This window comes from Citrus clementina, unplaced genomic scaffold (genome assembly GCF_000493195.1).
Source record: "Citrus clementina cultivar Clemenules unplaced genomic scaffold, Citrus_clementina_v1.0 scaffold_1, whole genome shotgun sequence".
Lineage (NCBI taxonomy): Eukaryota > Viridiplantae > Streptophyta > Magnoliopsida > Sapindales > Rutaceae > Citrus > Citrus x clementina.
The window spans coordinates 3372960-3400819 of NW_006263303.1; the positions used below are offsets into that span (position 1 = coordinate 3372960).

General features: G+C 32.3%; 3 protein-coding genes across 11 annotated transcripts; 2 read left to right on the forward strand and 1 right to left on the reverse strand.

Annotated features, from left to right (window-relative positions):
• Positions 1–11032: 11032 nt before the first annotated feature.
• LOC18055050 lies at positions 11033–11657 on the forward strand. Its single transcript, XM_006450651.2, has one exon. It carries the CDS (start codon positions 11033–11035, stop codon positions 11594–11596), a length of 564 nt encoding a protein of 187 aa, XP_006450714.1. The 3' UTR covers positions 11597–11657.
• Positions 11658–16369: 4712 nt separating this feature from the next.
• On the forward strand, positions 16370–23157 carry LOC18055051 (casein kinase 1-like protein HD16). Of its 9 annotated transcripts, XR_002903838.1 has the most exons (20): positions 16371–17014; positions 17542–17673; positions 17750–17823; positions 17974–18043; positions 18152–18207; positions 18314–18385; positions 18523–18617; positions 18706–18772; positions 18880–19009; positions 19086–19304; positions 19419–19561; positions 19666–19840; positions 20003–20093; positions 20180–20337; positions 20431–20619; positions 20754–20959; positions 21941–22049; positions 22170–22244; positions 22375–22438; positions 22749–23154. XR_002903838.1 is itself a non-coding variant. In XM_006450653.2 (16 exons), exons 1-16 carry the CDS (start codon positions 16652–16654, stop codon positions 20811–20813), a joined length of 2094 nt encoding a protein of 697 aa, XP_006450716.1. In that variant the 5' UTR covers positions 16371–16651; the 3' UTR covers positions 20814–21414. The 9 variants fall into 9 exon arrangements, 1 of the variants encoding a protein (XP_006450716.1); XR_002903836.1 differs by having other exon boundaries at positions 21941–22244; positions 22749–23155; XR_002903837.1 differs by having other exon boundaries at positions 22159–22438; positions 22749–23155.
• A 1305-nt stretch (positions 23158–24462) lies between these two features.
• On the reverse strand, positions 24463–27789 carry LOC18055052 (protein SAWADEE HOMEODOMAIN HOMOLOG 1). The gene is made up of 9 exons (XM_024192297.1): positions 27477–27789; positions 26876–26961; positions 26688–26733; positions 26407–26545; positions 26142–26205; positions 25389–25440; positions 24995–25138; positions 24777–24896; positions 24463–24696 (listed from the first exon to the last, which is right to left on the reverse strand). Exons 1-9 carry the CDS (start codon positions 27531–27533, stop codon positions 24652–24654), a joined length of 753 nt encoding a protein of 250 aa, XP_024048065.1. The 5' UTR covers positions 27534–27789; the 3' UTR covers positions 24463–24651.
• Positions 27790–27860: the final 71 nt, after the last annotated feature.

Here is a 27860-nt window from a genome sequence, read left to right on the forward strand (position 1 = left end):
TCCTAAGACTCATTGAATCCTTACATCAGTACTCTTGTAAGTCATTAGTAAAAAAAAAAAAAAACCTAATTAGTTTTTTGTTCTTTTTTTGGGGTCAGAATAGCTTAATTAGTGTTTAATTACACTTCTTTTGTTCTTCTTCTTTTTTCTATTTTTTTTTGGGTGTTTTTAGTTTTTTCTTAAGTCTACTTAAAAAAAAACTAAATGACAAAAAAAACTAAATGACATATACATATATTTTTAATCTCTTAGAATAAGTTCTTGTTTTAAATTGTTTTTTTAAAATTTTAAAAACTTAAACCCTATAATTTTACATTTATACCCTTAATAAATTTAAATGTTAAAACCGGTAAGCAGAAGTAATATAAATTGGACAATAACAGAGCATCTCCTAACCTTAAAAGCCTAAACACAAAATCACACCTTAAGCATGAATTAAAATCCAATCCAATTAAAAAAAATAAAAATTTATAAGTACATATTATAAAATCACATAAAAAGCTTAATTAAGAATAATAAGTATGATAATAATGCATGGGAATTTAAGAACTTGTTCAATGAACTACTTAGCAAAATGAGGAGGGATGTCGGCAGGGAAAAAAAGAAGAAGCACAATATGAGTTTATAATAGTTGAGTAGACATGTGTGAATTTTAGGGTAGACATGGAAAACAAATAATAAATTAGGGATATTTTTTATATTAGAATTTAGGTGGTTTATTCATATTTTTGCATTCAATAAAAAGCTAAAAAAAAATTATCTTATTTTATTCTCATAAATTATAAAAACAAATAGTTTTAATTGACGGAAAAGTCTTAGGTGCTTCTGGAGTACTCCTCCTTTTTCATTCAGTGTTTTACCACGTGTATGATCAAACCAATTATGATAATATGCCCATGTGACAAACACTAAACGAAGAAGATGCAGTGCTCCAAGAACATCAAAGACCGTCTTCTAATTGACTTAATTAATTAAATTACTTTAAGTCATTAATTATGTCAAAAAACAAACGCGCCTCTTAGGTAGATAATCTTTCTTAAAATAATCTTTCTTAAAATCTTTCTAATTGGTGATCTGCACTGTATATGTTTCATGCATGACGTGCTTTACAACTTCAGATACAAATGGCATGTCGTATATGTATATGAAATAACTGTGACATCCTAGAACTTTTACTACGGAGTAACGAAACTATAAAACTTTTGGGTTTACTTCGATCAGGGGAAACCTCCACCTCCGATCAATATACATATAATTTGTAATCAACAAATCAAGTCCCCTGTATTCATTTATTTCTCCCAGTCCTAATACTTAATATAATTAGGCCAAGTGTGTTCATCCAATTTCAAGTACCCACAACAAAACATGATAATACAAACGAACTCCCAATTGCATTATCGATATCATACACATGCGCAGTACTCTAAAACAAATTAAAATAGCATACATATACAATATCTATAGACTACAGTCAAATCAGTTTCATCTAATTTGGAGAAAATCATATTCCATCTTCTTACCTTAAATTCAAGACAATTATCAATGTGAGAAACCAAATCTTAAATCTGTACTTTATTTATTACTGAATTTTTCAATAAATGGCTTGTATTTTTACAGTGAAGAAGAAGAAGTCAATCAAAAGGTTTAGCAATAATCTACCTGAAGATTTGCTGGCGGAGATTCGTGCCTTGCAACCTGTAGTCTCACTGTTGCATTCCGAATGTCTACAAAGGTCATGGTATTCTCTCATTGCAAATTCAAGTTTCATATTTAAGCAACTCCGCAACCAGATACGTTTCAGCAGCTTGTGTTCTTCTCTTGCGGCCCCGTCTTTACTGTTCCTAGAGTGGATAAAGTTGTCCTGTACTTCCTTTCTTTTGATAACAAAAGAAGAAATCTCATGTTCCCGTTGTTGAAAAGATCATTGATCTTACTTTTTATAAGATCACCAGATTTCCTCAACTAGTAATTGTGGGTCATTGCCACGGCATTACATGTCTCGCGTTGCCTTCTGGTGAAGTCATTTTAGCTTTCGCAGCTATGAGGGAATTCAGAGAACTCACTGTACCCCTACACTATCCTTTTTAATGGTTGCGTATTTGTATTGGCTGTGGTTATGCTACCAAATCCAATGATTACAAAGTCGTCTGCGTACTGTTCATCCCAGATTATGCTGACCCTGCTTGTCCTCCTATCAAGGCCGAGGTGCACACCTTGAATACAGATAGCTAGAAAGTAGTAGTTAACGATATTGACTTTTTAGGATGCGGGGCTAAGTTTCATAAGCATTTCGAACGTTTATACTTCAGGGGAGCTTGTTATTGGATGGTATCTTATGTTCCCAATGAGTCTGAGGATTTCATCCTTTCGTTTGACATGTGTGATGAGGTCTTTCGATAGTTGCCGGTGCCAATTCTCTCCTCTAAGATTGTTCAATCAACTTCGAGGCTTATGGTGTTTAATGATTCACTTTCCTTCATTTTGCATAACACCGAAAGAAGATCCTGGGAGTTGTGGGTCCTGGATGAATTTGATGCCAATAGAATTTGGACAAAAATATTAACGATTAGACCCTGTGACAGTTTTCAAAGGCCATAAGCATTTTAGAAAAGTGAGGACCTTATCGCGAAAGACAGTCGTGGAATAGTATGGTGCTGCAACCTTGGTACCCAAGAGATTAAAGCTCTTTGATCCCGTTTGTATTCATTTTCAATATGGTTCTGCTGTAAGCTACATGAGCAAGCGAGTTTCAGTCAGAGGAGGAAATAAGATTTGACATAGGAGATTATAAGTTGACAAATTAAGGAAACTATATGTGCCTCTATCGGAGTCTCTAACCGCATATTTCTTACCAGAAGCTAAGTCAGATAAGTGTAACAAATTTGGGCTAAGTTTTGGATTGCTTTTCTCATCATCTGATAAACGATTGTAGTTTTGTCAATCTATTACTCTTCTTGAGCACCTTGATGCTTTTAATGCCTTTATGTTTATGCAGATTCGGATGGGATCATGCAATTTTCTGACTTGAAATTTTTGCTTGTGCTGGTATATGAGACTAAATTCCAAGTTCCCTTATTGCCTCCACTGAATTAATTATTCATAGGTCTGAAACTCGAACTTTGAAAAGAACATGGAGTCTTAAATCTTTCATTCCTTGAATCACTTTGTTTATCCTTTAAACTCAACAGAAATTATTGCTTCTACTGAATTAATTACTCATAAGTCGGAAACTTGAACTTGAAAAAAAGAATATGGAGTCTTTACGTCTTTAATTCCTTTTATCACTGTGTTTATCCTTAAAACTCAACGGAAATTTTTAATTCTAATATAAAAAAAAAATAGTTAACATCATAATTTGTAAAATTGCTCCATTGATTCCATTACATAATTGATGAATCGCCTCATTTGGAATTTATGTTAATACTTGTCATTATTGATGTCTTAAGCTATTGGATAAATTCATGCAATTGCGGCAATATGTGAGAGAGTCAATATGATGAGTGCATATGATTCGTCAGTTTAAAACTTCAATATTTAGCCAACAACTCTTCGATTGAATTAGGTTGGCACCCTTTCCTTTTATTAATGAGGTGGAGGTTCGAATCTTTCAAAATCATGAAAGTAAAATTCAAAAAGAAAAAATGATCTCTGCTGATTCATGTGACATGCATTTTATAAACCTCAGTGCGTTATTATATTGTCCAATTAACAATTAAATCAATCTTCAATTGAAAATGCAAGTGAGATTTGATCCTTATAATATAATAAAACAAATTTTTAATGCAAAACTATTAACATCATAACAAATAAGTTTGGAAATACTGTGGTCATTGCATATTAATTTTGGTCATTTACTTGTCAATGATGAATTTGCTCAATTTGGATAATGATAATTTTAGACATTCCGATGTTTAAATCTTAATTTTAGTCAAAATATCATATGTTATTAATTAATTGAATAATGAAATTTATAATTAATAAAATTATTTAATTATTATTCAATAAATAATATCGAATTAATTATGACTCAAATTAAAAGTTAAGTATTCGGATATTACTCTTCTGATAAAGTAATTTCTCTCTCTACGCTATGTACATAAACTTTGCCGGCAACACCAATTTCTTCCAGTGGATTTCCAATGCAAAATTAAAATGTTTTGGTTGTACTGTCACCATGACCTCTACTGGTTCGATTATGAAACAATATACAGTTGGTCTTGCATGCAAGTTGAATCATTATTAATTAGTGTCAGTGGACTTAATTAATAAATTATTCTAATTAAATAATACAGTAGTCCAAATCGTGTATAGGAGTCCGTCACCCAAAATCCAGATAAAATCGCAAGTGTTGCTCGCCATATACATCGTTTTCAATCCCCATGTCAAGTAGTCTATTTTTGGGATTAATCATGTTGCACATTAATGAGATCATTCCCAAGAAGTTTCATTTTTGACTAAGGATGAATACAACAACATTTAAAAAATCTATTTAAATAAGATATTACTTCACAAATTTAAAGAATCATATCAGTAATAATAATTTCAAAAAAAAATTAAATAAGATTATGCTCAACTCTCTCCTTCTTCAAATTATATTATATTATATTTTATATTATTATTATTATTGAAAAGAAACAAGTATATAAGTATACTATTGAACATTATAGAGAAGTTAAATTTGGTGAGAAAAGATTGAGTAGTTAAATTTGTACAGTAGTTAAATTTACTGACTATGATTAAGTAGTTAGGGAAAATGTCATAAGCACCCATAATAATTGTACAAAGTATTCATTTAAATTAAAATTACAATTGGCCATATGCGACCACTGGAGTTCCCTCATAAATTATAATACTACGTAAAGGGAAGGTAAATAAAATATTTTCATATATAAAAATCGCAAATAACGTTTGGCCATATGTGTCCATTGCAATATATATGTTACAATATTTCAAAAAGATAATTAAATGGTTCCAAAAAATTATGGCTTTCTTATTGAAGTGGGTAGTAACTTCATTGTTGCATTGACTATTAACTTCGTATCCGACATTATGTCAGCTAATTTTTCTCCATAATTTATAATTTATTATTAAATTAATTTAATCATTAAGGGTATATATCATTTTGCTTGATTTACATTTTTAAAATATTTAAATTATATGGCTAACTTCAAGACCAAGGTAGGATAATACAATGATATAAAAAGTTAGCACCTTTTTAATTGCAGGGAAGTTTAATTAGACCTATTTAAAAACATGAGAGGAGTTCCGTTCAATTTTTCTAAAGAATATGGATAATTATCATTTTTTCTTTTTATTTACTCTTCCATTTGCCACATTTGTAAGTATTTGAAAATAAAATTAGACATCTTTTGGTAATACTCTAAGTTATCTCTTTTGGAAGAGAGGAAAAAAAAGATATTTTTATTTCAATTTTCAAACACCCAAAGATAAGAGTATGGGTATCTAATTAAACTAGTGAATTTTGTCCTTTTGTAGATAAAGATAAGAGTATCAATATACTAATTAGGAAAAAAAAAGAACATTAAAGTACTATAATGTTCACCAAGATTAACCTACTATAAAGCCTTAATTTCTCTATTGAAATAGACGTGATTCATAGATATTAAGATGATCTAGATATTTATTTCTAAAGGTGTAGTGACTAACTTATTATTTCTCAAATGATAGGAGTCTAATTGTTTATTTGGACAAACATTTGCTCATGAGTATCTTCTAATAAATAAATACATGCATGCATACATACATACATACATACATACATACATACATACATACATACATATATATATATATATATATATATATGTCATTCTCTAGTAAGTTAATCTTCTCTTTGTTAAAGTGAATATGCTAGTAAAAAAAAACACACAAATTTCAATATACAAACAGTTTAAAAAAAATACAGTTTTCAATGTACTGAAATATGTGTTTTCTTATATTTTAGTGATATCCTTACTTTAATAAAATGAAGTTGTCATCACTAGAAAATGATTATATATAGAACTCTTCTCTTAGGTACCCTCACTTTATTAAAGTGAGGATGCATACTAATATATATATATATATATTCTTGGTTTGATTTTGTAATGTCATTTGCATATTCATGTCATCTATTTAGTGATAGTAGAGAAAGACCACATAACTAATTAGTTATCAAAAGTAAACAATGCTTGAAGGGTTGAACTTCCTTGATTACCTTCCTTGATTAATTAGGTACAGTCTCATATTAATTCCTCAGAAGTCAATCGAATATTATCGTTATTATCAGAAACGCTACCTCCATTTATACCAATTACATTAATGAGCCTCTCAGAAGACATTTGTTACCCACAAAATTTCTGTTGGAAGTTGAGTTTATGGATAAATAGTCATCACTATATTTCCCAACCAACTATAAATTAGAAATTAATTTCATGGTCCGTTGTCTTTTAACTCCTTTTACAAAATAAATGGCGATAGGACTGAGAGAATGGAATGGCACAACAACTCCCACTGCCAAGTGCCAACCACACAATACAACACAGTTGATATGATCGCTCCATTCCCTGTCATTCAACTACATCGTCCCTGAAATGATCATTGTGTAAAATTCTGAAAATGGACCCTAATTAACTGACTAGTTAAAATTTTAACTTGTAGTTTTTACAGCACTATTTGTTTTTTTTTTTTTTTTTTTGCAATTGATTAGTTTTACTTTTTATCATTAGGCTTGAAACCACTGCGTAGACTACTCTAGTTTCTGCATTAATCATGGACAGATCAAATAATTGAATAAACTATTCAAAGCTTGCAGGGTTTTTTTTTCCCCCCTTAAATCAAATGGATAGTGTAACGTAAAGCTTAAGAAAGATCTCTACCTAATTAACTTCACGATCACTCAAGAAATTATCAGTTTCTCTCTTTAGATTTCTCTAATCATTACATTAATATCGTTTATCATAAGTTAAAAGTTTGCTTGCTTTCTCTTTTGGGTGGGTGAAAAATCTAAATCAAATTCTTCAATGGCTGGGAAGTGCTATACCGCATGATTGGGCCCTCCCCCCCACACCTTTTCGGTCAGAGAAACCATAATTAGTAATTGCCTTTAAGGTTAGTTCGGTAATGTTATAGTTTTTACTTGTAATTTATAAACAATTACTTGTGAAGAAAATCAGTTAAACGTTTGATAAATTTTGTTTATAAGAATATTGTGAGCTTTAAAAGCAAATGTATATATTTGGTAAATCTTATAGTTAAATTACTATAAGAATGTAAATGATTGAATTGAGGTTCGTGCTAAGTTACAATTTGTTTAACTTAAAGCCCATGCAAAAATCATGTTACAAAAATCATGTAGCCCCATTGTTGATTACTACTATTTACATATTTTTCAATGGTGTGTAAGTTACGTCCGCCTAAAACTTAGCAATTGCCTTGAATTGAACATAATGTTGAATACAAATTATTTACACATTTAATGAAAATGTATATATTTTTTTATTATGTATATATAATAATTATTAATTAAAATAGATATTTTATGTTAATAATTTTATTTCTTGTTATCTCAATATAATTAGTAATAATAATAATTTGCTTAAAGTTAATGATTTTATTTCCTAATTAATAATGATAATTTTAGAGTTTTATAACATATATGATGATATATATAGAATTGTATTGAGTATAAAACTAATTCTCAAAATCAGATAATGAAAAGCTACTCATTCCCTAGTTTTCAAAATCTGTTATAAAATGAGGTGATTTTGCCAAAAGTAATTTCTAAAAAATAATCATCAAACATTAAAATTAACTTTTAACTTTTTAAAATCACTTTTGAACCTCCAAAAATAATCTCAAAGGAACCCTTAGTTCATTCATACTAGGCCTAGCAAAGTTTTATACAACCGATTAGTTTGATATGAACTCATATGATAAAAATAGTTGTTGGATCGATATTTATTAGGTTAGGTCTTTAATGGATCAACTAATTAAAACTCATTCAATAAATAGTTAGATTTGGGTTTAAGTATCAAAACCCATTTCACACAACCCATTAACGCTTAATATTAAAATTTTAATAATAACTTTAAATTATAAAATTACAAAGAAAAAGTAAATTGAATTTTAATTGTGGTCAATTATTCTTATTTAAATAACTATATAAATTTGTGAACTATTTTATTTGATTATGCTAGCTAAACATGATAAATATTAAGGTTTTCTTCTATTTGTTATTATATTTTTAAAGAGCCTATTTTGAAAATTAGTATTTGTGTTTTAAATTAAAAATATATGACAGAATATCGAACAATTATTTTAAATTTATTAAAAAGAGGGAGTTAAATGGGTCAATTTGGATATCACAATAATACTAACGAATGGATTCAAATTTATATTTTTTTGACTCAAATAAATTAATAGATGAGTTCAAATATATAATTTAATACGATACTGCTCAACACGACCTATTGTTAGACCTAATTCCTACCAACCTGATCAAGCTTGGCTTAAAACTAGAAACCTCGAAGCTTTACAAAGCACCGTAACAAAATCATTTTTCTCGCAAAAAAAAAAAAAATTGACAGAATCATTTATGTTTGTCAAAAATTTCAGTTGCTCTTCTGTTGAAGTAAAGCCCACTGCCTTTGAGTAAGGATGGCAAAATCTTCCATGGGTTTGGGGCTTCACCCCAAATGGAGTGGATTTTGAATAATTTGTGGGGAATAGAGTGGGGAATGGGGGAAAAATAATTCTCAAATTCTTAATGGGGTGTGGTTTGGTTTTGTACTCCCCACCCCAATCCCCATTATATATAAATATTTTTCTAACTTTTATTTTATCAATTACAATGTTAGTTAATTAATTTTTTTTTATTTTTACTTAACATAAATGGACTATAATTAAAAGAAAACCTTATAATATAATTTTTATTCAACCTAAAACATTTTTATGTTTTCTTTTCTCTCCTAAAATATTGCTATCTTAAAACATTTTTCAATTTTGATATCATTTCAAGATATTATTTCAAACATTTGGAAATTTTTTAAAAATAATTTAAATACTTTATAATATGATAATAATTTTATTTAAGTATTTAATTTTTAATTTATTGAAATTACGTATCTGTATCTATTATAAAAAAAAATAAATGAGGAATGGAGTGAGGATGAGGAAATCATTCCCCGTGTAGAGATTCCCCATTCCCACCCCACTAGGATTAGGTAGCGTTTACATTTTGGATTGGAGTATGAATCTTGAGGAGTGGGATCCTAGGATTAGGAGTGTAGAGTGGGAATGAGAGTAGGTTGTTTACTTACATTGGAATGAGAGAATGAAATTGAAACCAGAATCCAATTCATGTGTTTACATTATCTTGGATTGAGAGTAAATAATTTTAAATTACAATTTTACCTTTATTTAAAGAATTATAATTTATAATTAAAAAATTAATAAAAAATATATTTAAAAAATAAAATCAATATTTTATTATGTTTGTAAATTAATAATAATTATTAATATTCTTAATTATGTAAATCATAATTTTTTAATTAATTTAAATTTAAATTATGTGAATAAAAATTATTAATAATAGCAACACTAATGAAACATTATTATTGATAATATAGTACAAAATTAATATTTTCTTAGAATAAACTATTTATTATTATTAATTAAATAAATAATTAATATTTATTAAAATTAATGTTTAATATTATTATTTTTAATGAATTTAATTTATAAAATAAAATAATATTATTATTTAAATAAATATAATATTTATTTATTTTTATTTTATTAAATTTAATAAAATAAATATGTTTATAATTATTATTTTTAATAAATATGATATTATTTATTTATTTTAATTATGAGGGTAAAAAGGGAAGAGGAGGGAGTGGTCCCACCTCCCCCCATGGGAGTGGGAATCCCACTCCCCACTCCAAAATTAGGTGGGACCCACGGAGTGGGAATCCCACTCCCCCCTTAAAAATGGTAAGTAAACACTGGAGTTGAAGGAATCCACACTCCACACTCACACTCCATAAAGTAAACACAGCATAAATTTATTGGGGAATGAGATGGGAAATGAAGGTGAATTTTTTTAATGGGGTGGAGAATGAGATAGGTCTCCCCACCCCCACCCCCACCCCATTGTCATCCCTACATTTGAGTCACATTATTCATGGTCAATAACTTATGTATTAAGATATAATCATCTCCTAATATTATACCATACTTTCACTTTTTTCAATTATCTTTACTTAGATGACACTTAACATTTTAAGAATTGACGCGCATAATTCTTTTCCTTGTTTTTTTTTTCCCATCGCTTTTGGGATATCAAATATACCGTTAAGACTTTTCTTTTCTTTGTTTTTTTCTTTTGTCTGATAGAGAGGTTGGTTTCACAAAAAGAAGAGATGAAAGAACCGCACACACAATAATAATTAAAACGGTTCAAAGTAAGGAAGATATTTATTTTGTCCATTCTTAATTATAAGATTAGGGTCTACTTGACAATTCTCTTCAAAATTTGATTATTTTTCCTTTTGTATATATTTTTTTATGTACTATCGATTACCGATGCCAAGTTTTAATTGCAATAGTCAAACCGAAATTCCCACCAGAATTGGATTGGATTATCGTTTTGATCTCTCATTAATGAATGCGATAAGCATGATGATAATATAATCAATATTCCGAAATTTGTCAACTCAATCAAAATCAAGACCCTACACCAATTAATTAATTAATTAATACTTAGACACTAAATTAAAAACACTTGTTTGCAACTAACTTGAAACTCACACTGTGAATTAAAGAAATGCACTAACAAATTAAAATATCAAACAAAAAACAGACAGCGCAAAACAAAACAATGAGTAAAAATAATTTGTTATTATTACAACACAAAATAAAAAATATTGTTTATGTGGTCAGTCTGCTCTTTCGGCTCTTTAAATACCTCTCTTCCTCTTCGCTTTAAGCTCACACAATAACTTTATTCTATAACTTATAAATAAAAATAATGGAGGCGAGCCCGCCGGTGATAGCAAAGAAGCTATGCAAAATGGTACGTGTAATTTTGTTCATGATACAGAAGGGTATCACCAAGAGCAAGTTCATAGGGAAGGCTCTAAACGACGCCGTGCTCTACGACTACGGCGCCATCACTTGCCGGTCACATGACATGCACGCCTCTTTCGTCTGTCCTCGAGAGTACGAGTTTAGCTGCAGTAACAGTCCGGCTTATCAACCGTACGTCATCCCCAGCCTCCACGTCAGCAGGCGCAAAATCCTTCACCACGCTAAGGACAACAAACGCCAGGCTGCTTCTGCTGCAGTGGCCAGCTGTTACCGTGAGGATGATGACGTGGCCGCGTCGGATGTCGACGTGGCAGAGGCGTCGCCGTTGGTGGGTCCAGTGAGGCGTGGGGTGAGGGTAACGGACTCGCCGTTCCCGTTGAGGGATGATGACAAGGACTGCCACGTGGACAAGGAGGCTGAGGAGTTCATTAAGAAGTTTTACCAGCAGCTGAGGCTGCAGAAATGGAACGCGGCCCGGGAAGCTGCGGCCACCCTCTACGGCTGACGTGGCAATATCCCCCCCCCCCCCCGCGTCTACTGTACATATTTATGAAACAATTTTCTTATTTTCCGTTCAGTTGATTTTTCGTTTTTAGTTTTTCAATTTTACACCGAATTTCTCAATATCAAGTGGCAATAGTTAATGACTCGAGAGTAAAAGGGAACCCGGTGGCTGGAACTTCTTGTTTGTTACAAATTAAAAATGTGCAGATATTTACGCATATATTTTAAAAACAACTGACACATGATACTAAATAATAAAGAGTCCTGATGGTGATACAAAGGTGATAAAAATATTCATAAAACCGTAAGGTGTTATAATTTTAATTAAAAATCATACTAATTTTTTACTTATCATTATAACACCATCTAATTTTATAATTTTATAATTATCTTATAGTTTGGTTCAAATATAAATATTCTTTTAATTAACTCTTAACTCTGTTAATTAGGGGTGTGTATGGGTTGGGTTGGATAGTGTTTGTGAAAACCTAACTCACCCCATTATTAAATGGTTGAAATAAAAACAATTCAATCCAATTAAATAAACATATTTAACCCAATCCAACATAACCCTTAAATTATCGGGGTGGGTTGATTGGGTTGAAAATTTGAAGATCGAATCAAAATTAAAAATTAAATAAATAATAAGACATGAAGCTTGTAATAAAACTTATTTAAATTCAATATAAATATATTATAGCATGAAAATTCTATTCATTGTCTAGTATTCGAAAAAAAAAACAAAGAATATATAATGAATAAATCAGAGAAATACCTTAGTTGACTGAGAATTGGGATTTAAGAGAGTAATTTTAGTTTTGATATTAGAGTTTATAGTAAATGTAAGAACAAAATAGTCTTTTTTATAAAAGAATAAAAAGAGGATAAAAACTAGATTAGCCGTTCAGATTTTTAGGATTTTTCAAATTGAGAATTATATTATTATTATTATTTATGTGGATTGGGTTGGGTTAAATGGGGTTTATTATAATTAACCCAACACGACCCAACTATTAATTGGGTTCGAAAAAATTGACCCAATTAATCCATAATAACATACTCAACCCGTTGAAATTAAATTAGGTTAGATTAGGTTAGATTGGATCCATTAAGTTGGATTGAGTTTGCCCACCCTTACTGTTAACATTGCTATATTGAACTCAATCAATAAAATCAAAGAGATGCAGTTCAAAGGTTTTATATGATCACATAATTAATTAAATTGTTAATTTTAAAAAATTACTCACGTTATTTCAAAGATTGAAACTATATATGTACGTATATATATGTGTATGTGCAAGGGCGGATTTACTATAGGAGACTGGAAAAAAAATTTCCTTTAATAATTAATCTAGTTTGTCTAAAATTCTGAATAAATTTTTTTCAAGCCTCCGCTAATTTATAGTCAAGCTCGCAATACATAGTTACACTTAAATTCTCACACTCCAATTTTTTAAATTCAAATCAAAAGAGATGGGTTTTGCAAACTAAAATCAAGTCCATAAATATTAATATTAATTTGATTTTCAAACAGCCCACAAACTCATTAATAATTTTTTATTAATCTTACCTTTTCCAATTCCACCGTCAGTGTAGCACCCATAAAAAATCCCTAAACATTTGTTTATTTTGATTGTTTATATGAAAAAAGACTTATTTAATAATATTGATAATGAAGTTGTAATACAATGTTATCAATAAATGAAAACTCATAAAGGATAATCTTAAGGACAATTGTAAACATTTGTTGAAGTATGATAAATCTTTTAAATTTAAATATTTATTACTTTTTTGAAATTTTTTATATTGCCGTTGAATAAGTCTTCAGTCAATCAATATGATGGCTCCGCCCGTGTGTGTGCAGTGGAAAAGTCGCCAATATGGCAATGATTTTTTGCTAATAGTGAGTTATATAATGAGTTGCTTCTCCTTCATTGCATAGCCAGGCCATGGTTCATCCACATACGCATGCGAATGCGAGGACCCATAATAATTGTTAACATTATAGGCATTGATTAGATGTCATATTGACAACACTATATATCCAGAAAATGATTAAATCTTGTTCTTACTTTCGGAAATTAATTACAGAGTGAAGTCAACAATTCCCGTCTGCAATAATCAGCCGGTTCTCTGTATATTATTTTTCCTGAAGATTAATTAATTTCCATAAGCTTGACAAATTTACATATATACATATATGTATATGTGTGTGTTATGTTGTATACACACATATATAGCTATATTTGAAATAATGTGTGTAGCTCCTAGTTGATAGTTAAGTCAAAGATCGGCCATAATTAAAGATATAGACCAAAACATTATTAATAGGAACGATTGCCATAGCGGCTGACTATATTTGACTTTCATTTAAAAGGCTATTCTATTATCGATTATACTGAGGGTGCTCCAAATCCTTCATGCCAAAAAATGTCAGAGTTGTCAGTGGGCTTTTCACTCACAAAATATCGAGCATCCGTCTTTTAATTGTAAAGACACTCTTTTTAACACTTAAAGAGTTAACATTTAATTAATAAAAGATTGTCAATAAGTCAATGCTCCATCAGAGAGAGATTTTTTTTCATCTGTCGATGGGAGAATGTTCAGCCCCATCTAGTTGCCCGAGTAGGCACGCCTTTTCTTTTACGTCTCTAACCTTTATGCAATGTCCTGTTCTGGAGTATACAACTTTTTTCTTTTTCCTTAATTTCATGCACGTCCCAAGTTTTATCTCTTTTTTATTATTATTTAAAAGATACGGGACACGTGGCACAATAGAACTTTGACTACACAAAACTGAGCACCTACAATTCATAATGTTGTGATATTGATCAAACCCATGATTGAATTTGAATCTCACCCCAGATCAATTGATCTTGTAACAACAAACTCGAGAGGGTCAATCATTCGTCCCCGCGAAGCTAATTCTCCTCAACCAAAATGAAACGGAGCTCGTATTCCTTATTGGTTGGGGACTTGGTAGTTAACAAGCCCAAAAAATCAAGATTGGTCTGTAGATTAATGGGCCGGGCTACTCGAAGAGGGGTTATCATTTACAGAAGCAGCGAAGCAGCGACGTCTTTCGGTCGATGGCAAGTGCCCGTGGGGTCCGTGGGGACTGAGGGGTTGCTATTGCTAGGCTAAGTGCCATGGAACAAAGGTTTCAGTGCTTGGAGATATATGAAATGAAAGATAGATGATGCATCCATATTCTCTTTCATTTTTCACTAAAGAAGATGCGGATTCCGATTCTTCGCAGTGCAAAATATGACAAGCCCAAAAGAGAATGAATTTTCGTTAAGTGTCATTGCAATACTGTATAATTATATTCTACACGTAACTCTCACACAAACAACGCTCGTAGCCATCAGCTGATGTGAAATAAAATTGGACTTCCTATTAACTTATTTATTATCTCCAAAGACGAACGAATTAGGAGGAATCCTAAGAAATGTACCCCCTAAAGTGTCCCCATCACGTCTTTAAATCTTTCCCCCCCCCCCCCCCCCCCCTTTTCCGTTCTTACTTTATGTTGTTCGTCCTTAAGTTCACTCAGGTACATTACGTAGTAGGCTAGTAGCCTTGCCATAAAGTTCTTTCATGCCCCATCACGAGTGTTCTTTATAATTATCAAACCAATCATCATTATATATAAATACCCAAGTAACCACATCATCTCAAACACGGCTCATCTTGTAAAAGAGCCAGGGCCTCGAACATTCTAAAGCATCAAAAGAAAAGCTCGCTCGTTTGATAAATGCTTTCCTTTCTTTTTGGTTTTTATTGACCCTAGAATTGTCTCATTACGCTCGAAATTAAAAGATTGTATCAAATGATAGTCTAGTTGATAGACTTTTATTATTATTTTATCGGTATTGTAAAAGTTCAAGATTTTTATTCTAAAAGAATGTAATATTTCGAGGGATTTAGATTCAATTCTTATTTGATTTTTTTTTGTTAACTTTTTTTTATAAAATACCACTAGTTATTAGTGTTTAAGAATATGAAATTAATTAAATTTAAATAATATATTATTATACTTACACGTATAGTGAAGTTGAGAATAAATCAACTCAACACCAGACGTTTAATTCTAATATTTAAATATATTTAATATATAATTACATGAATAAAAGCGATGAAGTGAGGTGCATGATAGCTTAATAATAATATTAGGGCGATGAAAATTTAATGTTGTCGCAAGTGAAATAATCTAAATTCTCTTATATAAAAAAAAAATCGTCTTTTTCTTTTACATAGATGCTTGATTGACTTATGAAATATATGTAGTTTTTTAAAAAATGATTGTTAAATATTTAAGTTATGCTAAAATTTTATGTGTTTAAACTCCAATGCACCAATATTCTAACTCTAGTATATAAAATCAGTAGAAGCACTCTACGTTACATTTAACAAACTATATCGTTCCCTACCTTGCAAGCACCTATTATTTAAATATTTGTTAAGAAACATTACATGGGTGTAAAACAAGTTTAATTACAAATATATTTATATATATTCTTTTCAACTACAAAACAATGCAAGCATGAAAATTAATTAAACGAATAATTTTTTTGTCAATTAATTTCCGTATATTTCCGAGAATAAAAAACACGTCAAAATGATTTTGTTTAATGATGTACGTAGTTAGAATGATATATATTATATTATTATTATTATTATTATCTGGACAATTTTCGCATTCTGGCGCCCGTTTTAACCTCCATAAGACCACAAGAAATTTTACGAACATCGATAAATATTTAAGTGAGGAATATTAAAAATAAAAGTAGAAAAAACAGAGTAATTAAACGAAAAAAAATCAAGGAGAAATTTCCTTTTCTCTCATCAGCATCTCTCTCTAGAATCCATTTCCCTCCACAGATCTCCAAATTCTCACTCTGCAAACCCTGATATTCTCTCACTGCATTTGCAAAAATCAACGAAATCGTAATCACCGTTCATCGGTCAGAGCTGCGATCGAATCTGGACCGACCGATGAGGATTCTAGAAGCTTCATGAACCTTCTCATTCATGGACGAACATCATCTATACGATGCGTGAACTGCGTAGCAGCAGAGCTCGCAGAAACCGGGCCGCCGTCAATCCGAACCGGAGTCCACAATCCGACAATAATAATAATAATAATAATAATAACAACAACAAAAGGCTGACTGTTCGAAGTCGGCAACAGAGGAGAAAGAAAGGTAATATCACGATCGTTGACGCTGCCGACGACAATAATAATATTGTGAACGTTGAGGAAGCAACGACGCCGTTTAAGGAAAAGCAAGACATTAGATTTTTGAGAGAAGAGGTTGCGGTGAAAAAGATGGATGAGTACGATAGCGGTGGCCGTAGTGCCGATAAAGGTGCCGGAGCCGAGGATGAAGGAAGCACAGCTCCTCTTCCTGAGAAGGTTAATTTTTCCTTTTTCCTTTCTTTTGAACCATTTTCATTTTTTTTTTCAAGGAAAATGCCAAAAAAAGGGGAAAGAAAAAGGGAATTAAAAAATTGGGTAAATGTTCAGTGTTATTTAATCTTCAATTTTTTTGTGAGCTGAGAGCTGAACTTAGGAAAAGGAAAGAAAATTTTGAATTTTGAATTAAAGGTTCCTTTTGAGGGTTTATTTGGTTTGGCATTAGAGGGAATGTAGGAGATGAATATTGAAGTTTTATCTTTTCAGTTTTCCTAGAGCTGTCTTTGAAATTGTCGCTGTAGTTGTAATTTGTTTTTTGACTGCTAGCATTATACATCTTTTTACACTGTATCACTTGTCTAAAATTGTGTTATGGATTATTTATGGTATTTCTTTTCTCTATCTATCTTCTTAATTGTTGTCGTGAATAATGTCTTCAGTTGGCAGGTTACTGATTTCACCTGTAAAGATGCGAAATGTTGTTACTGAATTCTAAATACATTTATTCCTTTATTTCATGATAACAGGTCCAAGTTGGTGGTTCCCCAGTGTACAGAATAGATAGGAAACTGGGAAAAGGTGGATTTGGACAAGTCTATGTTGGTCGACGAATTGGTCCGACAAATACCAATGAGAGAACTGGCCCAGGAGCTGTAGAGGTGTGGGAATGTTACCAAAATTTCTTTCTATGTTGTTTATTATTGCACCTCACTTGTGTTTCTCTGTGTATTTTAGGTAGCTTTAAAGTTTGAACATAGAAGTAGCAAAGGTTGTAATTATGGACCGCCTTATGAGTGGCAAGTTTACAAGTGAGGCTTCTGTCTGATCTTATCGTTTGTTTTGTTTTTCGCTCTTTCTTTAGTTTTGTTCATTTATTATATTTTTGTATGTTAATATAAAAATTGAGAAGTCATGTTGTATGTGAGGTTTAACTTTTACTTTCTCTGCTGTCTGCACAGTGCGCTTGGCGGCAGTCATGGTGTACCACGGGTTCACTTCAAGGGCCGACAAGGTGACTACTATGTCATGGTATGTGTTTGTGTTATCGCACTTTCTGTTTGTTATGACCAAGAGGTTGTAGCTTCTAATCTTATGGTTTTTGAAATGGTTAGAATGATTATTCAATTCTGCATGCAGGTCATGGATATGCTTGGTCCCAGTTTATGGGATGTTTGGAATAATAATTCACACACGTAAGTTCTTATGGAAACTGATAGCTAGATGATATCCATCCTATAGCTGTTATTGACTTGACCACTTTATCTCCATCGAGTGTTTACTTTTGCTTTTCCAACTCAGGATGTCAATTGAAATGGTTGCATGCATTGCCATTGAAGCAATCTCTATATTGGAGAAGATGCACTCGAGAGGGTGATATTTCTTACTATCATGTCTCCTTATAATCATTATAATTTCTTTTTCAAAATCATTAACGATGGTTCTTTCTTGTTTATCTTTTATTATTGCCATGTATATGGTACCATAACGTTGCTGCTTTATTTTGGCAGATATGTGCACGGGGATGTGAAACCTGAGAACTTTTTGCTTGGTCCCCCTGAAACTCCTGATGAGAAAAAGCTTTTTCTTGTTGACCTTGGGTTAGGTAATTTATATAACACTTTTATCTTCTCAATCTAGCAATAGAGTTTCTCTAATGAGTCATCATTTTTGCTGTCTTTGTTATAATACAGCAACCAGGTGGCGAGATAGTTCAACTGGTCAACATGTCGAATATGATCAACGTCCAGATGTTTTCAGGTTGAATTAAATTGTTTTTACTATTAGGTGATACGTTCATTTACTTACAGCTTTTACTTCTGAAATATTATTTTATTGATTCTGATTCATTGGTTCATGAACTACAGGGGAACAGTGCGGTACGCTAGTGTGCATGCTCATCTTGGTAGAACTGGTAGCAGGAGAGATGACCTTGAGTCTCTTGCTTATACACTCATTTTTCTTCTTCGTGGTCGGCTTCCTTGGCAAGGATATCAGGTGCGCAGTTTTTCTAATGTTTGGTGTTGTATTTGTCATTGGTTTGTCCATTATTCTAATTTAGTGGTTTGCTTAGGGAGAAAATAAAGGATTCCTTGTTTGCAAGAAGAAGATGGCCACTTCCCCAGAAACTTTGTGTTGCTTTTGTCCCCAGCCTTTTCGACTGTTTGTTGAGTATGTGGTTAATTTGAAGTTTGATGAGGAACCCAATTATGCAAAATACATCTCTCTTTTTGATGGGATTGTTGGCCCAAACCCAGATATTAGGCCAATTAACACTGATGGTGCACAGAAGGTACTTTTCATGTTCTTGCATCTATGTTTTCTGGCATAAGGGCTGTTGGGTCAGGAACTTTTCAGATTTTCGATTAGATTTTTCATTTGACATGTATACTTTCTGTTGGTGAAGCTTATATATCAAGTAGGACATAAGAGAGGACGATTGACAATGGAGGAGGAAGAAGATGAGCAACCAAAGAAAAAGGTTCGAATGGGAATGCCAGCAACTCAGTGGATCAGTGTCTATAATGCCCGTCGGCCTATGAAGCAGAGGTATTTACTTGGAAATTGCTTTCAGCACTCTTCAATTTAATGATGGAAGGATAATAAGTTAATGATGGAATGTTAATTAGTTAACCTGTTACCCTTCTTTGTAGATATCATTATAATGTGGCTGATGCGAGACTTTCCCAACATATTGAGAAAGGAAACGAAGATGGATTATTTATCAGTAGCGTAGCTTCATGTTCAAACCTGTGGGCTCTAATTATGGATGCAGGCACTGGTTTCTCAGCTCAAGTCTATGAACTTTCGCCTTACTTTCTTCATAAGGTTGTTACATTTCCATTTTGAAGTCGGTTATTATAAATCTGAAGTAGGGCAAGTAGCATCATTTATTTCACTAGGTGATGAGGATGTATTTTCTTGCATGTAGGGTTTCTTTTATTTTTAATTCAACAAATTAACCTTGCAAATTCTGGTCTTATTTTGAAGGAATGGATTATGGAACAGTGGGAGAAAAACTACTACATTAGTGCAATAGCAGGAGCGAATAATGGTAGCTCATTAGTTGTAATGTCTAAAGGTTAGTTGGTATATCTGCAAAGCAGCTATGGTATAACATTTTTTAATACCCAGGTTGCTTAGATTTTTATTGTTTTATTTGAATAGGTACACAGTATTTGCAGCAATCCTATAAAGTCAGTGATTCATTTCCCTTTAAGTGGATCAATAAAAAATGGAGGGAGGGTTTTTATGTAACTGCTATGGCCACTGCTGGAAGTAGATGGGCAATTGTTATGTCTCGTGGTGCAGGATTTTCTGATCAGGTATATGTTGGGATTTGTGAATATCTGTGGAAGCAGGAATCTTTTTGGTGTCTAAGAAAATATCTCTGTTATAAAATAATTTTTCCACTGCAGGTTGTGGAACTGGATTTTCTGTATCCTAGTGAAGGTATTCACCGGAGATGGGATAGTGGCTATCGTATCACATCAACTGCGGCTACCTGGGACCAGGCTGCTTTTGTTCTCAGTGTTCCTAGAAGAAAACCGGCTGATGAAACTCAAGAGACTCTCCGAACTTCTGCTTTTCCTAGCACTCATGTCAAGGTGGATTGTGAGATATTCTTATCATGTTCATTTTAAACTACTTTATTTCTATTTGTTTTTCCTTTAGCCATAGTTTATTCCTATGAGAGTAAGTAGTCACTTGGTGCTGCCTTTCTTTATATTTTATCTTGCAGGAGAAATGGGCAAAGAATCTTTATATCGCATCTGTTTGCTATGGTCGAACTGTCTCATGAATTCAAAGTTTTGTTGGAATGCCACTTGATTTATTTTGATCTTGCACTTCTACAACTGCAAACAGTCTTCACCATTTACTTCACCTGCTTGTGAAGCTGAGTTCCTCTTTAGCTGAGTTGACCAATCATGGCATTTGGGAGTTGATGTATGCAAAACTCTACTTTACTGTTGCTATTATGTAGCATCTGCTACAAACACCTGTGCACTGTCTTTCAATTGTGATGAAATCGATATGAACTAGTATTAGATATCTCATAGCCACTGGGATGGTTAACTGTTACCTATTGTTACAGCGCTTGTATAGTTTTGAAAAATAATCTCTAGGTTGAAGGCATGTGCACAGGTCATGTTTTATCATGAATGGTATTTTGGGAACCTGGAAAATGGGTTGCAATGTAGAGACTGTCCAGCCAGTCAGTCTGTAGTTATTTTTCTCACCCTGTTATGGACTTGATTCTGTTATGTCTCAATTTGACCTGAAAGAAATAGAGAGAGTGTTATCTATTTTGTTTACTCTCTAGTGGTTTTGTAAGCTTATTATTATCAATTTTTATGCTATAAATTTATGCACATACTTGCCCCATCCCAAGTTTATATGAATATTGAAAAGCTCTTGTTCCATTTGCTCAAGCATGCTGATTTCCAACCTCCGAAACCTCCATCTCTTCTAGTGCAGACATATTCAACTACCATTTTTTTTTTCTATACATTATTCCCTACAAGATACTATGTGACCTGAGTGGCTCTGGTAACACTGATTTTCCGACTTACAAGCTGATGGTGATTGCTTATTCAGAGAATTATGAATCTCTCAGGATAAGCCTTTTCATGGATAAAATTTATAATTTTAGATATGTATTGGGTCATTGATCAATTCACGCACTGGCTTTCGTGGAGTAACCATGTGCAAATTATTTTCTCAGGCTAGTCATTGATGTATTAAATTCTATGTTAGATTCAAATATTGGTACTTTTTGTCTTGACCACACTCTAATTGCTGATGTCCTTTGTTTAGACTAATGTTTAGCCAGGTATAATGCATGTTGCTTCTGTCTAACTCTGTAAGTTTATCTGCACAATGAGGCTCGACTATTTTTACCTACTAGTGTTTCTGTGTATAATTAAGTATCAGCTGCTAATTTTGGTCAAGATCTTGGGAGCAGAAACACAGTAGGCAAGCCTATTTAGATACCTATGTAGGAAGTGTACCAAGAAAGCAAGCAGTTGTCAGCATGGTAAGTCGTGGCATCATTTTGTTTGTTAAGTTTAATAAGGCTTGACTATGTTAATCTTCTTTTAGTCTTTGTGTTTATTATCATGTAAGGGTTACTAATTTTGGTCAAGATCTTGGACAGCTGAAGCACAGTTGTCAAGGCTTTCATTCCAGCATAAGATTTCTGGTAACACGAAGCCAAGTAATTGTGAACTCGGTAAGTCTTGGGAATGTTGTTGGGTTACTGGAACTACTATCCGTCTGCGTGAATTCTTGCCTTATCTCATGCTCGCATTGTGGCCAGTTTTATTTATAAATTATCATTGATATTACATTTATGTACTCAGTGGAAGCTGTAATCTTTTTGTTGGCCACTATACCAAGCAATGGTTACTTCTGTGTATTCAGCTGGTAAGACTCTGGGCCTTTATTTCTGCAAAAGCTTCATCAGTGTTGTTGAATCTCTGTGGCTGTGTTTTTTCAATATTATCACTGATCTTAAGGTTTAATAATTTTGAGACTATGTCCCTGAACTTCCGTACATCCATGGATTAGGTGAGTATGGTGAAGTTATTAACCAAACATCTCCTTGTTCTTTCATTTCCTTGGTGCCTAAATATTGTCAAGTTTGACGCAGCTAATTATTTATGTTCACAAGCTAAAGCAGGTTGGGTCATTGTATTATTGCATGACTGATCTGTTTTTCATTTCATTCATACAGGGTGATACTAAAATTTACTGCTCTCATTTTCCCCCGAGTTGTCAATGAAGTGGCAACTTCATTATGCTCAGGACACCCCCCCACCCAGAGCCGAAGTACTGACTGGACGTTGCTCATGATATTTTTGTGTTTCATAGAATGGACAGGATTCTTTATAGTTTTGGAACTGGTGAATTTGTAGACTTCTCGTGGTTTACTCGAAGAACTTTTAACTAACATTGAACTCGACAAACAAATGCATGTCTGTCTATGCTTATACCCCTCTTCAATAGTGTTCGCTGCAACGCCTCTATATTTCTCCTATATTAGATGGGTTTAGGATTATTATGGGTGCGTTTGGGATCAAGGTTGAACAGTTGTAACTTAAAAGTTACAGCATTAAAGTGTTTGGTAAATACTAGCTACTGCAGTTTGGAAGTTATGCTAATATGATTTTTCACTTGTATAATAGAAAATTTATTACATTTTTAATAATTTAATCAAAATTATTATTTAAAATTTATATTTATTATATATTACTAATTTTTGTTTTATAGTTGCAGTTTTTTTTCCACAGTAGGTGTAACTTAAAAGTTACAGCATCTCAATTCTAAACAATTCTAAGCGTACCCTATGTCTTGAGTTTGGCTTGCATTTGCTGTTAAAACACGGTTTGACAAAATATGCTCACTAGTCAGTTGCTAACAATATTTTCAAGTTCTAAGGTGCACCGTTTGATCTGATGGCATTGACTTAAGCGAGAAATCGAAAGGTTTGCCTCTTGTGCTTTCGTTCATACATTAACATGGAGAGAAGATTGGCAGGTTGTTTTTTGATGGACATGGACTTTCGTGGGATACAATGGTCAAGCCTTCTGTTCCTGTTTTGATCATTTTAGTTTATTTGGCAACCATAATGTACTATAAAAAAAAGGGAAATTTTTAATTTATCCCTAAATAAATTGATATTTTGTACCGTGTCCCCAATAAATTTGACTTGTTGCACAGTATTTCTAATTCCGTTATTTTCTCAGTTAAATTTAACGGTGGAGGGGTAAAATTGAAAGTTCACTCTTTAAATTAATTTTAATGGGAATTCTCTTTATTGCAATTGAAATAAAAATCTTTAAAAAATTAAAGGAAAAATAATAGTGATGACAAATGTACATGTAATAAGACATTTTTATTATTGCAATTGAAATAAAAATCTTTAAAAAATTAAAGGAAAAATAATAGTGGTGACAATGTACATGTAACAAGAAAATTTTTTTATTGCAATTGAAAAAAAAAAGCCTTAAAAAATTAAATGAACTAAAAATTTTGTTTTTTTTCATATAGAGGGGCATTTTTGTCATTCAATCAAAAATTAGATGGAGCCGTTAGAAATAATTGAAAAATTAACGGAATTGAGGGCACAGTGCAACACGTCAATTTTTTTGAGTGTGCGGTACAAAATATCAATTTATTTAAGAGTAGATTAAAAATTTCCCTAAAAAAAAAAAGAAAAAGCCTACCGTTATGCTAGATATGGCACTGGTATTTTGTTAAGTTTCTGATGTTACGGAGTAAACCACGTCAAATTCTGGTCCCTTCTCAATGGTAATAACAAGAGATCTATTTCCAGAGAGATTCTGAGAGTTGTGGCTGTCCAAAATATAAGCTACAGCCATTGAGTGTATACGATTATTTCTTTCGATCATCTCGGTATATTCCACAACGAGCGTGGGAAGCCTTGATGCCAGAATAGATAGCAATTGGGATATATACCGCATATAGACAATTAGTAGTAGCATGTGGTTAAGGTTTTTACATCCATAATGTCCGCGTTAATAGACATTAGACTATCAGTCGATATTCCTACTAGCTCAACACAATAAGACAAAAATGTGAGCTGTAGATTAAATCTCGTGCATTGCATCAATGATCTAAAACGTTGGCCTGCAACATAATCTCCTCAAACGAACTCTCTCCTGGATAAAAGAAAACCAATCAGTGGACAACCTAATAACCATTCAATATTGACAATGAAAAATGTTAAAGCAGTACTTGCCTCAGTATTGTCATGATTATATCGAACTAAAAACAGGCACCTGCATCCCCTAATATCATGCATTCTTCTATGAATTTCTGCTATGTGAGCATCATAATGGATGCCTTGATCTCTCCTTTCCTGACATTTAAATAAGACAAACTAAGTTTAAGATGAAATGGCAGATACTGAGAAAAGTTCTGATATTGTTTCCAAGAAAGCAACGAGTTTAAAATCACCTGGAAGCAAAGTACATGACCTCCAACCTTCAACTTATGGCAATCTGAAGGCTCCAAAGGGACAGAGCGTTCTCGCACCGCATTTTTTACATTAACCCATTCATCTTCGTCCGCCCCAAATCCCACAAATCTAACACGAACTTCCTTTAATAAATTAGAAATTTTATCAATTGAATTATGAAACAGAGACAACAAAATAGACTGGTTTATTGATAATCACATACATGATGGTCAATACCACCTAATTACCGCTTTATTTGTACAGAAAGAATTTAGTCTAGGAGCCTGCCCCTTTTAAATATTATAGCCATAGTCACAAGAATATTTAACATCAGTTAAAAAAATCAGTACTACTCTATAGAGTAAAGCAAATTGTTACGAGCTAAATACTTACAGCTTCGCCACAATCAAGAAACCTGTGAGCTAGAAACATATCAACATCATACCTGCACATCCAAACATAATTATTCAATGTTTAAGCTTTAAAGCCTATATATCAATCAATACGTGTAACTACTTTCAGTTTATCGAAACTTAATTCTAAAATGAAGCAAGCCAGCTATCTGTGAATTTTCTGAAGGTTGCAATTAATAATGCAGCTGTTGATGATCTAGGGTCAGAGACTGGAACTTCCAATGACATCATATATGTCCACCTCTTGGGCTTGCTACATCAATGTTTAAATTGTACTTATTTTGGTAAAATGTAAAACCTTCAACCAATAGACAGCATTCTGTTGGTACGCTATGATGAGTAAACTACAATTGAAATAAACACACACACACACACACAGAAAGAGAGATAGAGAGAGATTAGATGAAACCACATCTCAAAGTCAAAACATGATATTTTGGTTTCTCGGTGCCAAAAAAAAGTTATTTCAATATATGGCAATTTGTTTAACATTTTACTTGCATAAGCATTTTCCTCTTCAATATTTCTCATTAATTTATGTACATTCAACCACAATGATGGAAAAACATAATGCTTATGCCCCATCTTGCAGTTGTTACCTACAGCATTATGCGATCGCCTTAAATTGCAAATTTTTCTGATATCAAAAGATGCTAGAGGCCTTCCAACCTGGATGCACTTAAACATTCAAGTAATGATTCAAACCTTTCTTGCTTATTATATGTAAGCTTACCATGCCCCATCTTTCGATGATCTAGCTTCAAATTCCATTTCTGATACATCTGGAACCTTTTCTCCTGGTTATGAAAAAAAAAAATAATTAATTAATTACTAGTGATCAGGAAATAAATTCCCAAATAAAAAAATCAAGTAACAATTACAAGTGTTCAGCAGTTAGCTATTGAGCAATTCAAAAATTAAAATACTACAAATATGAAAAATGAAAAAAAAAATCCAATATTCTGCGGTTTCAGTAATCGAATTAAGAGAAGAAGCACCTCTAGGCTCTTGAGAACTTCCATGTTCCTTAATTGGAGGGCAAGCATCCGGGAGATCAGATCCTTTTTTTGACTCATTAGTTGATGAGGTAACTTTGGTTGGTCTGTCTTGTTGCCTACTTTGGAACCAACTTTGTACCTAGGACACAATCATATTAATAAAAGAATGGAAAAAATACAGACATTATAGCTCATTCCAAATGGCAGGACAAGACAGGAGGATTAATGAAAGCACATTAGAGGAAAGAAGAAAAAATCGATTGTAGCAGATGTTTAAGTACCTCAGTCCATTTAACAACAGGTTTCCCAGCTCGACCAGCAGAGCAACTGCAATGAGATAACATCCCAAAACGAAAAGGGTTAGTGCCAAAACCTACCACTCCCACAGAGTTGTGTACGTATCTATTTCCCAATCCAAATAATTTGATAGCACAAAACCAAATACATATATACATGAAGCATAACTCACCTGAAACTTTTTGCAATCTTTTGACAAAATTCCTTGCTAAGCAAGTCATCTTTCGATTCCATTAACAATTTCTCCATCTTCTCAAGCTATTTGTGAGGAATGACACAAAATCAGGTGCTCATCATAAAACAATGGCACAAAGAAAAAAGGCCATAAATATCGATAATTAAGATCACAATTTCAATAAAAGCAGGGCTAGACAAGATTGTGTGTGATAGGACATAAATCGACTTCTTATGGAAAAAAATTGTTAAAGCTTTAAGATAATAAACAGGAAATGACTTAATACAAATCGTACACGGCACACAATCAAATGAATTATCCACGCGCTAATGAACCAAACTGATACAAACCCAAAAGAATGCAATGATTAAAGAGAACTAAAAATTCATACTTGCCAAAGAATTACCAATATTCTTGTTTAAAAAAATAAATAAATAAACAAACCAGCACTCCCACATTTCAGCTATGTTTCTTTTTCCAAAACGAAAAGAACAAAAATTAAGCAGAGGAAGTGAAGCAGCATTTTCTGAAAATCAAGTGCATTTGCAAATAATACCAAAAATTGATCAATACCCAGATAAAAAGATCGCATTTTTACCTCAGTTTTAGTAAAGCCTGTAAAAACCGACCTCTGTCTTGGACGGAGACGATCCATAATCAAACTTTTTTCAAACTAAAACCCTAACTTTTACTTAACTTTTATTTTATTTTTTATTTTGGGAGATAAATGATGGTTGAACAATCACTAAATTGTGATTGAATTGGGAACCCTAGAATCAAAAGTTTACAGCTTTTTATTTTTATATTTTATTTTTTCCAATTTGGGGAGAAACCGAAATGGAATTTTAACTTTAAAAGCTTAAAACGGGAGGTGGTTCTGTGTTCAAAAGCTTCTACTTTTCAAGCGTCCTCTTCTCTCCTTTTGGTTTTTACACCGATTATTCACAAATAAATAACATAAAAAAATTCAAAAATTGTTATA